Genomic DNA, 15,627 nt, shown 5'->3' with positions numbered 1-15,627 from the left:
GTGTGGTCACAAGGACCAGAGTTGAAGTTTGAACAAGGAGCCCCATAGTGACACATAGGCCAGTGATACACACTTGCTCTATCACAGAGACACAGGGAATAAGCATGCCTGCCACAGCTGTAGCTTACCAAGAAGCCTGATGAATAGCCATGGGTTTTGTGTTACCTAGAGGACAAATAGGCCAGAATGGGTGTCACCAGTGGGTGGCCAAATTAAGGACTCACAGATTTTAAGTATTCATGTATATTTAGTGTTCATTACCTCTTGTTTGTTTAGTCTCGTGCATATTTACTATATCGTGAATATTGAGAACCTTATATATATTTCATGAATATATCATGAATATTAAGTGCTAGATACCTCATGAATATTAGGTATCTTTTGGGTTTTTTCATCCCTTTTTTGTTTAACATACACATTACTAACCACTGATCTTTATTTAACACATTCTTTGAATTCTGTATTTAACAAACTTCTTGCTTACTAGTACTTATCTACACTTTCACCTATGTTTTACAAACCACAAACTTATTCTTTTATAATTGAATAGACTAGAAAGTAAAAGTACATTACAGTGAGGTACGGGGCAGGAAGAACAAATGCTATGTTGTTCCCTTCATTGGGGAGGGGAATTGCACCAAACTGAGTGGATGACTGGCCCCCAAGAAACTGAAAGGGTAAAGAATGGGGAGAAAGAACATTCTGAATAGTGACCAGAATGTACAAAGGCAAAGGTTCTGTATTGGAAGGGTGTGTGATTGTTAGGAACTGAACGTGGCTAGTAGGGGTGTCTAATACAAGGTGGTGGGTAGGGACAGGATCATTTCTTCCTTCTAAGGTCAGAGGGAGGGTTTTAATTCTTTTGTTTTTAAAGATATTATTTATTTATTAGAGAGCACAAGCCGGGGGAGGGGCAGAGGGAGAGGGAGAAGCAGACTCTGAGCATGGAGCCTGATATGGAGCTCGATCCCAGGACCCTGGGATCATGACCTAAACCAAAGGCAGATGCTTAACCCAGGCGCCCCGAGGATCCTTAAAGGTGCTGAAAGTCATTGAAAACCCTAGGGTTGGGGCGCCTGGGTGGCTCGGTCGTTAAGCGTCTGCCTTTGGCTCAGGTCATGATCCCAGGGTCCTGGGATCGAGCCCCGCATCGGGCTCCCTGTTCCGCGGGAAGCCTGCTTCTCCCTCTCCCGCTCCCCCTGCTTGTGTTCCCTCTCTCACTGTGTCTCTTTGTCAAATAAAAAAATATTAAAACAACAACAACAACAAAACCCTAGGGTTTCATGGTGGTGTGTGACATGATCAAATTTCCTTATGGGAGGTAAGCAAATTCTGGCTGTAGTAGAGAATGGCTTGAAATAGGGACAGGAATGGGTGTGTGAAGACGATTAGGAGTAAATGAAGTAATTCACATGGGAAGCACCGACAGCCTGGAGATGTGAGTTGAGACTGTGAGAAGGGGATGGATTTTATCTGGGGTTTGAGGGAGAGGGAGGCATTGATGATGACTCCTAGGTTTCTGGCTTGTGCAACTAGATAGATGGTGGTGTCATTCATTGATGTGGGGAATGCTGGAAGATGATCAGGTTTGGGGGAAAAGACTGATTTGGGGCATTTTTAGGTTTCATAACTTTTTCAGTATAATTTCAAACATGTAAGAATAGTACAAAGAACTCCAAGTATCCTTTAGCCATATTTATCAATTGTTAACATTTTTCCCATTTATCATTTTCTCTTTCCCACCCTCCCACATATACATGTGTGTATACATACATACATACCTAATATTTCTGAACTGTTTGAGAATGCATGAGAGACATTGTGTTTCCCACCCCTAAATATTTCAGTCTATCTCCAAAAATGAAGAATCAGTTTCTTATATATAATTTCAGTAAAATTATAAAAATCAGGAAACTTAACTTTGGTATATTATTATCTGATCCACAGTCCAAATTCAAATTTGCCAATTGTTTTAATGTCATTTTTGCTATTTTTTTTTTTCCATTCTAAGATCCAGAATCAATGCATTGCAGTTAGTTGACTTGTCTCTTTAGTCTCCTTTAACCTGGAATAGTTCTTTAGTCTGTCTTTGTCTTTCATGATGTTGACACTTTTATTAAAGATTGAGCATCCTGAACTGCATGCTGAGCTGAGCCTCTGGCTCCTTCCCTGGGCATTGTCTTAGCTCTTGCCAAACTTCCTTCACCCTGTGGTACAAGCAGCCAGTTCTCTTCAGGAGCTGACTGGGCTGCCTCCCCTCTTGTGTTCTTATACCCTGCTCTGGAGTGCAGGCCCTTATATAGCAGCTGTCCCTTCTGCCTTTGGTCTGAATGACTGGGATGATGATAAGATCCTGGCATGGGTGCTGGTGCTGGCAGTGTCCCAACAAGAATACCCAGACACTATGAAGAAAAACAAAGTGCACAGAGACCTACCTCCTCCCAGACAAGGATTGATGGAGATCCAGACACTGGAGACCATTTCCCAACCTGCTCCTCCTCCTGCTATCTTCTTTGGCCTTCTTTTTTCTTGTCCTTTTCCCTTCTCTTTCTTCCCCTCCTTGGCTGACCCACCCTTGCACCCCCCTCTCATCACTGCTGCCGTTGCCACCTGTCTTTCCACCAAAAGATATACTCTGTTGCCCCCTTATATAGCTCCATCCCTGCATTGCACAGGGGACATGGACAAGAGTGCCTGGGAGGCACCCAGAGACAAACCAGTTGGTATCTAGGCAGCCCCAGAGGAGAGCTGTTTAGCCAGAGGGAATTTCCTTACTCTCTGTTCTTCCTAAGATTGAACAACTTGACATCCTCCCTAATATATAATGATGCTAGGGAGGTGGGTGGGGCAGAGGGAGAGGAAAGAAGTAGTAAAAGGCGAAAGATTTATGCGATCTGAAGAGAAACCAGAGCATGTTGAGAGGAAAGAAGTAGGAAATTGCTCTTCTCAGTACCCCATAAGGTATGAGCCCACAGTGTTGATTTTTCCTTTTATTAAAATTTTTGTTTTATAAATACAGTAGACCAGTTATTTTATAGACTGTCAATGTGGATTTGTCTAAAGTGTCTTCATGATTAAAGTTATGCAAATCTGGCAGAACTACCACAGAAGAGATGCTATATCCTCAGTAAATCGTATCAAGAGACACCTAATGTTTGTTTTGGTATTGGTGATGTTAACTTTGATCACTTGGTTAAAGTGGTATCTGCCATGTTTCTGCACCATAAAATTATTATTCCATTTTTAATTAATAATTTATGGGGAGATAAATTGAAATATCCTGTTTATCAAGCTTGTATCCACTATTTTAGCATACAATAATGATTCTTGCTTAAGTCAGTTATTACTATTGATTATTACTGTTGTTTTTTTCCATTTATTAATTGGTGTTCTCCAACAAGAAAGAGGTTTTCTTTCTCTTTTGCTTATTTTTTCATTATGTCGGGATAGACTCATTGATTCTTGTTTTATTCAGTGGGTTATAATCTTTTATTATCGTTATGTATTTTGATGTTCATAATGTCCCAGATTGAGCCAGTGGGATCTCCTTTCTTCTGGATCCTGTGTCTTTCTGACATGGCTACATCATATGCTGACATTTTCTTTCTTTTTGGCACACGTACACAACCCCCCCTCAAGTACATACAAATACATTCTTAGATCATCTTGTACTTTGTCTTCTCCAGCTCTAGAAATCGCCTTTTCTTTCCTTTTAGTGAGAAACCAAGATATAGATGCTAGGCTTATTACTACTGGGGGTTTGCAGACAGAGCTAGGAAACACACATATGCATACATAACATAAAGTACATCTATTTCTTTCTCTGTGTATAGACAGATATAAAACACCATGTGTTCATACTGACACTTTGCATTTTAGTCCAACACCACAGAGTTCATTCTAATCTTTCTAGTTCACTTCTAGTCCCTTCCTATATTTGTAACTCCCCTTGTCAGTGAGAAACTTGGCACCCATTTTGAATTTGGCGTTTCTTTGTGACATCCAAGTGAAGAGTTGAGTAGGCTAGCTGGCTTATAAGTATCTGGGACTCAGAAGAGGTGCTTTCAGTCTCACAGGGGAGTGGGAGGAGTGGAAGAGGTAATTTAAACTCAGGAATGCTGAACAGCACTTAACACATCATTTGGTAAGTGGAAGGGAAGAGGGAGTTCACTTTTAATTGGCATCTCATTTGAAGGCAAAGCTCTATGTTTTAGGTACTTTACGTTGTTTTAGTAAACATTTGAGTGCCTGCTGTGTTCCAGGCACTGTTCTAGGAGCTAGTGACACAGGACAAAGAAGTATCCTGCTCTCCTTGAGGTTACATTGTAGTGGGAAGAGGCAGAAATAAATGTATATATTATAGGATAGTAATAACTGCTATATAGAGGATTAAAATAGGATGACTGGGTGGTCAGGGAAGGTATATATGAAGAGGTGACATTTGGCTGAAATCTGAATGGAATGAGCTGTCCACGTGAAGGTAGAGGGAGGAACGTTAGAAGCAGAAGGAAGAGCTAGTGCACAGGCCAAAAGGCACACACTGGGCATGCTGTAGCAGCAGAAAGACTTGGATGTCTGGAGCATCGTGGGCCCTTGGGGGAGGGGAGGTGGGGGAGGATAAGGAGGAGGAGGAGGAGGCTGAGGCACATCTGCAGAATATGGAGAAACTTGAACTCCGAGAAATTAATTACTGCACTAAAAATCCCGTAGCAAGTCACTGGTAAAATTCAGCCTCATCTTTTTAAATCCAAAGCCCGTTATTTTCAAAAAGCCCCAATTTTGCCCACTATATCATGCTGCCTCCTAATGGCAGTGAATGTAGGTTAACTGAAAAGAGGTTTGGTTTTGAAGGTTTTACTTCTTTTTTTTTTTAACAGTCTTTTTTTTAAATTTTATTTTGTTAATCACCATATATTACATCATTAGTTTTTGATGTAGTGTTCCATGATTCATTGTTTGCGTATAACACCCAGTGCTCCAGGCAGAACGTGCCCTCTTTAATACCCATCACCAGGCTAACCCATCCCCCCACCCCCTCCCCTCTAGAACCCTCAGTTTGTTTCTCAGAGTCCATCGTCTCTCATGGTTCGTCTCCCCCTTCTATTCCCCCCCCTTCATTTTTCCCTTCCTACTACTTTTTTTTTTTTAATATATAACGTATTATTTGTTTCAGAGATACAGGTCTGTGATTCATCAGTCTTTCACAATTCACAGCGCTCACCATAGCACATACCTTCCCCAATGTCTATCACCCAGCCACCCCATCCCTCCCACCCCCCACCACTCCTTTGCAGAAGTAAAGAGTGGCCTAGGGAGATAATTCTAAAGTTTTTAAAGACAGGTACAAGGAGTAAATTATGATGACTAGCACAGAATCTGGGAGTTGAGGGGAGGTTTGAAATATTAGAGTCCTTTTAGGACAAGGCTAATGACTAATATTTTTTAAAAAATAACATTTTCATTCATTTATCAGATATGTATTGAGTGCTTACCATGTACTAGGCATTAAGTTAGGAGCTGAGGATTTATATCCTGGTGAATAAGACCGACATGGTCCTTGCTCTTTGGTCATGTGTAAGGGTATATTTTTGTCAACAGTGGGTTTTAAAAAAAATTTTTCCATTTTCATAGGTAAAAAATGACTCATTGTAACTTTCTCTGATACTGGTACTATTTTTTTTTTTCCTGTTGACCATTTTCATGTCTTGGTTAATTTCAAGTTCAAGGTCTATGTCTTATTTCAGTTGGATGACAGGTATGGTAGAGAAGTTTGTAATCCTGATAATCAGCGGTTAAGTTTTGAAACTTAACTAGTTCTCTCTCAATAATTGTTTTAGAGATAATTTTTCAGATTTGGAAAATAAGGCAGTGTTCCCATGACTGAGCGTGGTGATATTTCTGAAATGCATTCCCCTCTTGCCTCTCTGCCCTTCATTGTTTTAAAGAAATCTGTATCATTTGCTGGTATATGTATGCAGCTAGTAACTAACCCATCTTTATAGAAAATTACCTTGAGCAATACTCCCTTGTACTTCAAGCATTTCAGGTGATTGTTAATTTCAAAACTTAGATCTAGTCAGGATTTATAATAACATGATTAAGATAGGTTCTGCTTAAGTCCTGGCACACAAGAAAAACTCGTCTCTTATCCTTTGCAGTTCTAGGAGTGGTGTTTCACTCATCCATTCCTTACGCATTAATTTCTTAACTTTTGTGTTCTGGAGGTGAGGGAGAGGGTGAAACCTCTTATCTTTGATTTTTGTCTGTTTTCTTAAAATGCTGTTTCAGTTCATTTGTTTCTCAGTGTGATACAATTTCAAACTTAAAATAGTTTTGGATGGTTGGCAAAATGAAGTCTTTTAAGCTTGTTTAGTGCTTGAAGACTTGTTTTTGCAAGTGACCTGTTTTATAATACTCAGTGTGTAGTTCTACATTCTTTTAGGGGGTGGGAAAAATCTGTTTTAGGCTTTTTTTTTTTCTGTTTGTGAAACATTCTTTGGCTTGTTATGGATCCTTTCCCTTTTCCTTGAATTAGGATCTTTTTAAGACTTGCACTTTCATAACTTGGGTTTATGGGTATGCCATAATAAAATAGAAATAGCCCCTCAGCTGCATGTCTTCCACCTTCTAGCCTAGTGATCTTGGCAAACCATTGTTACTTCTTAAGCTGTTTAGCTAGATGATTTGGAGCTAGGACTCTGCATTTCTCAAATATGTGCCCTTGGCAAGATAACCTTTCTTGGGTTCCTTATCTTTAAAATGGGGACAAGAGAATTGTTAATATTGAATGACAGAAGGCATGTTTAGGACAGTGTCTTGACACATAAAGGTCCTTAGTAAGTATTCGTATATTCCTAATATATATTTGTATTTTGTCTAATTGTCTTACACTTTCACCAAGTTGTTATAAAGATCAGTGTGAGAATGGATATAAAAGCAGTAAAAGAATGTTAGATGGATGACAGGTATGGTAGAGAAGTTTGTAATCCTGATAATTAGCAGTCACTTTTCTTTGTATAGCTTATGTGCAGATACCAAGTCACCTATATTAGTCATTTTTTTATTGTTACAGGAAATATCCATTAGGCCTACATTTTACAATAATTATCTTAAAATCAAGTAATTTTTCTTTTAGAGTTCTACTAAATAACTTCTATATAGTTCCTATGATACTAGATTTAATTTGCCAACCCTGTGTTCTATAATCTATACCTGTGCTTATATATCATGCTGAGGCAGTTGTTAAGTTTAAGACTGGCTCACTACTGGTTAAGGTAGCTATGAAGGTAGAAAAGTGTTTTCAATTATTAAATGAGGATGATATTTTTAGATGTCATCAGAATCCCAAATTGATATATCTACTCTTGACCTCTTTCCAGAGTCCTCTATCCCCAGCTTCTTTTTGGATATTTTTGCTGTAATTTCAAATCAGCATGTTTAAAACTGAGTTTATGATCTTGCTTCCAGAATTTTCAGGTAACCCAGGCCTAATGGTCTTTGCCATCTTTACCCCCTCTCTTAGCTTTATTCCTGGGTCCTTTTGAGTTTGTATTAAGTAGTCCTTTATGTCTTTTACTTCTTGGTTTTCACTACTGTTTTCCAATTTCATTTCTTTATCTTTGTAATCTGTGTCTGATTTTTACCACTATCAGTATTGAAGACCAGATTAATTGTCCTCAAACATCATTCTTTTTTTTTTTTTTTAAGATTTTACTTATTTATTTGAGAGAGAGAGAGTGAGAGAGTGAGTGTACGAGGAGGGGTAGGAACAGAGGGACAAACAGACTTCCCACTGAGCGAGGAAACCAACGTGGGGCTCCATCCCAGGACCCTGAGGTCATGACCTGAGCCGAAGTCAGGTGCTTAACGAACTGAGCCACCCAAGCACCCCCGTAAACATCATTCTTAATGTGTCACTCTTCTCCTTTTCAACAGTAAGCGGTTCCTTGTTAGTTATTGTATAAAGTCTTCATGCTTAAAAGAGATACCACTTTTGTCTTATCCCTAGGCTCCCATTCCAGCTTTACTGCTCACTCGTATCCTACATGAACCCTTTTCTCCACCCAAATTGTTCAATTTGGTGTCTCTTCACATCTTCTTTTCCTCTCTCTTTCTCTCCCTGGCTCTCCCCTTCTGTTTAGATACTCTTTTTTTTTTTTGCTAAATAAATTCTGTCTATTCTTCCTATACTTTTTCTTAAAGATGAAGTCATCTCAGCCCACTATGATGCTTCTTGCTTTGACCTTTAAGCACTTTAATTGTTCATTTAGAACAATTGTTCATTTAGCACTTAATTTCATTCATTTGGTGCCTAATCATTCATTGTTTCTGAATTGCTTAACTTTATTTGTCTGTCTAGGCTTTTTGTAGATTATTATTGGCTCCTTGAAGGTAGGGATTATTTCTAATACCTTGAATTTCTCCAGAACCATGATGGTATATAAAATGAACATGCAGTCATTACTATAATATTGTTTGATGAAAAAATATTTTTTTATTTTTTTTAAAGATTTTATTTATTTGAGAGAGAATGAGAGAGATTGAGCACATGGGGGGGGGGGAGGGTCAGAGGGAGAAGCAGACTCCTTGCTAAGCAGGGAGCCCAATGTGGGACTCAATCCCGGGACTCCAGGATCATGACCTGAGCTGAAGGCAGTCACTTAACCAACTGAGCCACCCAGGTGCCCTGAAAAAATATTTTTTAAAGATTTATTTATTTATTTTAGAGAGAGAGAGAGAGAGGGCATGTGTATGCACATGTGTGGGAGGAGGGGCAGAGGGAGAGAATCTTCGAGCAGACTCCCACTGAGCGTGGGGTTCAATCTCATGACCCATGAGATCATGACCTGAGCCGAAACTGAGTCAGACACTTAACTCACTGAGCCAACCAGGCTCCCCTGATGAAAATATTTTTCTAAATAATAAAAGCTCTTCAAAAACTTTAGGGTGAAAAATGCTAAGGAGTATATTAATATTTTGTGAATACATTTTAAAAATGCTCACTTTGATTAGTACTGTGGCTTATTTTGAGCTTGTATTAAAGCTGCCTATTCAGAAGCCTCCTAAAATCAGTGATTGGGGATGTCTGGCTTTGAAACCTCACTTTTCAAAGAGAAGGCAGGCAAGGGACTGGCTAGGTGTCACTCCAGAGCTCTCAGGTTCTGCGATTGTAGCTCCATGTTAACTTGTGACTTAGATGCCTCCTTTCCTTTTGGAAGACAAACCCCATTCTTATCTTGGCTCTGATTAGAGCACAGAGCCCAGGTGAGGAGTGGGGAGGAAGAGGAAGAGATACAAGGTAGAAAAGACAAGAAAACTTGTAAAACAGTGAAAAGTGTTTTGTTTGTTGTGCTTTTTTGGTAATCTGGCTGCCATCAGATACAAAAGCAGCTCCTAAGGTTGATTTAGAAGTAGACAGTGGGAGAGTGGGGCTTGACATTCTTCGATGGAAATGGCTAGCAGAAAAGAAACTCCGCGAAGAATTTGGTTTCTTTCTTATGTCCCATTTGTAAACTCTCCTTTCTGTGTCTCCATTTAATGTGTCAGTTGGGTGTCCAGGAGGGCTTCTTGGGGTAGGATGGTGAGTGGTAAGGTGGAGGTAACAGTGATTTACTAGGTTAGGGATTTTTAAGAGTAGTTCTCCCCTAAACTATAGCTGTGACTGCCCCTAAATAGCTTCAGCAGGCTAGGCAAGAAGGGCGAGAGACCCGAGACCCTAAGACAGAGGGACAGAATAAGTTAGGCGGTTTCTGTTTTGCAAGTGCTTAGCTGTACAGCTTTGGGCAAGTGATTTTATGCTGTCAGTTGGCAAGAGCTAGCATTCCCCTGCAGTATCTGTTACATTGCATTTCCTGGTGGACTGCTTGAATGTGAAGGGATTCACTGAAATTAGTTTTTAGGAATCTTTTAGCACATTCTGTGGATTTGAGTATACATGTGGGAATACTTTCCCAAGAGAGTCGCTGGACTTAGAAAACTTTTCTCTTTGGTTGCTTTGTAGTCCCTTTTTCAAATATACTTGGAACAGTATCTTCTATAAAAGAAATTTCTTTCTCCTTTATTCCAGATTATCTACCAAGATAATAAATTATCTTTTTAGCTAACGGGTTATTGTTTTTAAAAGGAATCTTCTGTGACATAATAATTATTAAATAAATTGTGTTTCTTTTATAAACATATTCTAAGAATTTTTTCCCCTTAATCTTTATAGAAAATGTGCCAGAGGAACTCCGAGAACCATTTTACACTGATCAGTATGATCAGGAACACATCAAACCACCAGTTGTTAATTTGCTTCTATCGGCTGAACTGTACTGTCGTGCTGGGAGTCTCATTCTCAAGAGTGATGCTGCGAAACCCCTTCTGGGCCATGATGCTGTAATCCAGGCTTTAGCACAGAAAGGTCTTTATGTCACTGACCAAGAAAAACTGGTAACCGAACGAGATCTCCACAAGAAACCCATACAGATGGTGAGTCTTTATTTACCCAAAATTACTTTGTTTGAAGTGCAGACCTTTGAGTGTGAATTATATTATAAAATGGAGGGAAATATGTTTTGAAATTGGATTGTCATCTCTGCCTAGAGTTTAAAGACTATCATTTTCTTATAAACCTCGTTTCCACATGAAGGAAGATTTTAATAAACTAAATAAATAAAAATAAATAAATCCAATAAAATAAATTGGATTTTATTTTGGAATGTTTGGAGCCATTCTAATACCCAGGAGAAACTATCTACATTCTTTCTTGCTACTTTAAAGTGATTTTTATTTAATTTAAAAACTTATTTTTTCCATCACAGAGACTATCTAGAAGAGATAGAAAGTGTATTCTTGATTTTATTCTCCTTAGGAAAGAGATGAGATTTTTAAGTGTTCATTTACATGTTTGAATGACCTCTTGGTAAATTTCTGCCTATCATATGTTTTAGTTTATTTAGTAACTGTTAATTCATTCTTGTGAATGAAGGGCTCTAAGCTGGCCTGTGACAAGCATGCAGGAGCTTTGTCATGATAGTCTCTGGAGACAAATCCAGAGTTTAGGTTCATCGTATGCCACTTCAGTCTGGTGTACTACTTTAGCTTAAGTTCACAAAATGCTGAGCGTCATCAAGAATGGTATTAGAAAGAAAAACAGATTTGCACATTTGATTAAATCATGTTCTTACATGAGACTAGTTGTAGAAGGGGAGAAATACATGTAGAAGAATATATCTAGAAATATATGAAATTATGAAGTTGAAGAAGGATGAACAAAAATTAGTTTACCAAATCTAGTACTAAATGAGATGATCTACTTTCTGCCTATTTTCCTTCTTTAAAAAAACACAGTCTCAAGAAAAATTTAGTTAATGAATTTATAGATTTATGGTAAAATTATTAAGGATAACTAAGAATGTTTATTGTCAGATAGATTTTCAGCTTTCATTGATGCTTTAAATTCACCTTATGGTTACTCTCTGATTTTTGTATGTCTGCTTTGGATACATACCATATATGTGAACAGTTTGTCAGCACCAGGAGTGAGCAGAATTCTACTTAGGTGTCCTAGCAGTATCTCACATTCATCCTCTCTAGAATCATTGCACTGATTGGATGCTCCTGCTATGATTATTTCTACTTCCATTATTTCAAGGCCAAGTAGTTGGTTATAAAGCACATCAGTGACTTTGTGAATCTGTGTTTGCTTAGTAGCTGCTCTTTCAGATACAGTTAGATCTGTCAGGTAACCTATTATTGTCTATTTCAGGTCCTCTTTAAGAAGAAAGAAACAAACTGAACATTTTCTGGATTATTTTCCTAGTGTAGTTTGGTGCATGTAAAGATAAAATATGAAGATACTTACAGAATTAATTTAAAAATGAGGGTTTTGGAAGACTGCTAGTTACATTACTATCCGGTTTCTTTCACACTGTGTTTGATCCTGGTGATAGCTGTGAACACATTTATATTTGATTGTAGGAAAAGGTATTTAAAGACCATGATTTAAGTGATATAGAATTGCTCTTTGTCTGGTTCTGACCTCTTTCTGTGGGTTTTTAGAACACTTCATGTTTGACTACATCATCTTGACCCTTTGCAGTGTCACATTTATTGACCTGTGTTTTAAGTGTACACTTTCAGCTTTTGTCACAGTTTGATTTAAGGCTTCTCAATTGCTGTGAAATTTTGATTGGTGACATTGTAATATTATATTACAATTTTTCTAAAACCTATGTGAGAAAATTTCTGAGTACTGTTAAAAGCTTTGTTCCTTAAGAAACTTTTGTTTGGTTTTAGAATAATAAGAGTAATAAGTTTCACTTTTCTTCTTTGTCTTGCTTTTTGGGAAGTAAATAGTGTGTTTAGTTGCACTGAATATATTGACTTCCAGTGCTTTCATCTCTTTATCTTAGTACTTTTGGGATCTTTATTTCTGTATGCTGCCTTACAACCTTTTGGAAAAGTCATGTGGTGGTAACAAAAGTATCAACATAAGTATAAGGCAGGTTCGACTAAGCAGATTTTATTAATTTTGGGGTGGGTGGGGCTTGGGAGGAATGCCTTTTTTTTTTTTTTTAATGAGAACACATGTTGGAGAACATATGCTTTTTTATCACAGTGCTTTTACAGACAGATTTTGAGAGTATAGCCTTTAAAATGTTTTCTTCTGTATTTATATCAATGGGAAAATATTTTAGACACTGCTTTAAAGCCAATTAATAATTATAATGTATTAAAGTTCATTAAGCACATAATCATCTGTAGGATTGTGAGAAGACATTGTACTTGTGATCTGCCTATTGAATATTACAAATATGTGAGTAAAAGACAAATGCAAACAATGTACAGTTACAGTGCGAAAATGCATCCTGTTCTGAGAACTAAACTTAATGTGTGCTTGAATCAGCATTAAGTGTGTGACTGAATAGTTACCAGAGGAAGAGTTGTATACATTAAAATCACAGGGGAACATCTTTCAACTGAAAGTATGCTGTAGCCCAAATCACATTATCTATCAAATTATTTGTGAAAATAATACTGGTATCTAGGATGATGTGAAAATTAAGGGACTTGTAGCAAATGGAGTCAGATACTGAAAAAGATAGCTTAAGTGTACAGGGAAGATTTCAAACTTTCTTCCATAGCAAAATTAATTTGCATGTTTATTACATTCAGTATCAACAGGTTAGGCTGGGGGATTTGGTCAGTGTCAGGAAATCTTAAATTCATAGAATTTTATAGCCAGAAAGAACTTTAGAAATCAGAAACCAGTATGTATAAAACTTTCCAATGATGAGGAACCTGGGGCACGTGAGTACTTGGGAACTTTGAGTAGATTCCCAGTCCTCTTGTCCTAACTGTGACATTAGTACCTTTAGAAGAGGGGTTTGGATATGTATTTTTAAACAGGTGTTCTGGGTGAATTTTATCATCAAGAATGTATGGGAGGAGCGCCTGGGTGGCTCAGTCATTAAGCGTCTGCCTTCGGCTCAGGTCCTGGTCCCAGGGTCCTGGGATCGAGTCCCGCATCGGGCTCCCCGCTCAGCGGGAAGCCTGCTTCTCCCTCTCCCACTCCCCCTGCTTGTGTTTCCTCTCTTGCTGTGTCTCTCTCTGTCAAATAAATAAATAAAATCTTAAAAAAAAAAAAGAATGTATGGGAAATTTGATCTGATCCAGAGTCATTTTACGTATGTGAAACTTATTTAGAGAGGTTAAGTGATTTGCCTAAGGTAGAAGTGTTATGCACTAGCAAAACTAAAATTAGAATCTGAATGAGCTAGAATTGTTACTTTCTAATTTACAGTGCTGTTATCTGAAGCAAATTTATGCACTTAAATATGTGAAGTCATCTTTACTTACCTGTCTAAACTGTAGTCTCGTTACGAATTAAACTCTTAGTTGTGAATCAGCTTTCCAACCATGTTTGCATATATGGGAAATGAGAGTTGATATTTGTAAAAGTCAATTTAAGTAAATGTGTGTATATATATGTGTGTGTATGTATATAGTATGTGGGGTATGAAATAATGAGATTGCTTTTCATATTACAACATAACATTTTTAAATCAAATCTTGTTTTGGGACGATCATTATTATATAAACAAAAAATTTATTCTGATGTGCTTTCTTTTATTGACTACCAAAAAAAGATTGAATATCCTGTTTGTTTAATGGAAATTAAAGTGGGCTGTTAGGTCATTTGATAAGTAAGGCATAAAATGTTCTCTCATGAAGTGTCAGTATTGCTTTATGGATGTTTTTGGATATTCAGAAAATATAAGCTACGGAGTTGTACATTTGTGCTACTGGCCAGTAAACTGCTTTGTTATAATAATGGAAGGCCAGTGAAGCTGTGGTTAAAACATAGAAAGATGATGGAAATGTTTTTTTTTACTCTCAAGAAGGATATTCCTATATGTAAAGAAGTGTTACTTTATCACATTTCGTGGTCTGCATTCAGCTGACCACTAATGTCTCCCCTTGAATGACATTGAGCTTAGGATCTAGTGAGGAAGAAAGCTGCAGAAAACCAGTAATTAGACTGCATGAAATAGGTGCTCAAGTTTAAGCAACAGGGAATGGAGAGGTGGATGTGCTATTTCTTCTAGGGAGGACCAGGGAGGGACAGAATGGGATAAAATGACGAATGGGGTTTCAGTGGATAGGAAAAGGGATGAGGTGAGAATGGAAACCAGGCTGAAGGAGTTGTCTGACTCAAGTTTGAACTGTGAAAATTTGTTTGACTCAAGTTTGAACAAGTGACAGTGTTGACTACATGGAGGCATAGAAGTGAGATGAGGCTAAAAAATAGGTTGGGGTTAGATCATGAAGAGGCTATGAGCTGAAGTTAAGGATTTTTAAACTTTTTTGTGGGTTACAAGATTATGGAATAAGTTTTCATGTTATTTTCTTTGGTTTTTGTTGGTGGTGGTGGTAATGGTGGTGGTGCTTTGTTGATGTGTTCTTTTCCTGCCTATAGTAAACAAAACATTGCAAAACACTGAAACACTTTGTGAGCTCTTGTACTGTCAGCTTAGTGTAAAATATAATAGTTTATTAATTCTCAGATCTTTCTGATTTGCTTACATCTATCTGTATACTTGTTCACTTCTCAGACTCTGGTGGCTCTTTTTATTTAGTTTACTGTGCCAGGCAGTATGATTACACTTTATATATTGTGTCTCACATAATTTAATTCTTAGGACAACCCTAACAGGAAAATATATTGTCTCTGTTCTACTGACGAGGAACTGAGGCTTTGAGAACCGAAGTAAGGTTATAGAGCAGTCATAGTAGCTAGGGAAGGCAGGATTCAGACTAGCTCTACTTTAACTATAAATCCCGTGTTCTTGGGGTGTCTGGCTGGCTCAGTTGGTAGAGAGTGTGACTTTATTGTTTGTTTTTTTGTTTTTTTAAAGATTTTATTTATTTATTTGAGAGAGGAGAGCAGGAGAGAAAGGGAGAGAAAGAATCCAAAGCAGACTCTGTGCTGAACACAGAGCCTGACACAGGGCTCCATTCCACAATCGTGAGATCGTGACCTGAGCTGAAACCAAGAGTCGGCTGCTTAACTGACTGAGCCACCCAGGAGCCCTGCGCATGTGACTCTTGATCTCAGGGTTGTAAGTTTGAGCCCCATGTTGA

General features: G+C 38.0%; 1 protein-coding gene across 6 annotated transcripts in view; it reads left to right on the top strand.

The window, feature by feature from the left end:
• Positions 1–15,627, top strand: part of CAMSAP2 (calmodulin regulated spectrin associated protein family member 2) — a 107,246-nt gene that overhangs the window by 11,407 nt on the left and 80,212 nt on the right. For all 6 annotated transcript variants that reach the window (XM_027610254.2, XM_027610258.2, XM_027610256.2 and 3 more), the window contains exon 2: positions 10,211–10,470. In XM_027610254.2, the coding sequence (XP_027466055.1) occupies positions 10,211–10,470 (260 nt within the window). The remainder of the gene's footprint in view (positions 1–10,210; positions 10,471–15,627) is intronic.

Source organism: Zalophus californianus, chromosome 10 (genome assembly GCF_009762305.2).
Source record: "Zalophus californianus isolate mZalCal1 chromosome 10, mZalCal1.pri.v2, whole genome shotgun sequence".
NCBI classification, from domain to species: Eukaryota; Metazoa; Chordata; class Mammalia; order Carnivora; family Otariidae; genus Zalophus; species Zalophus californianus.
The sequence above is the reverse complement of the archived record's forward strand: the minus strand, read 5'-3'. Positions and strand labels throughout refer to the sequence as shown.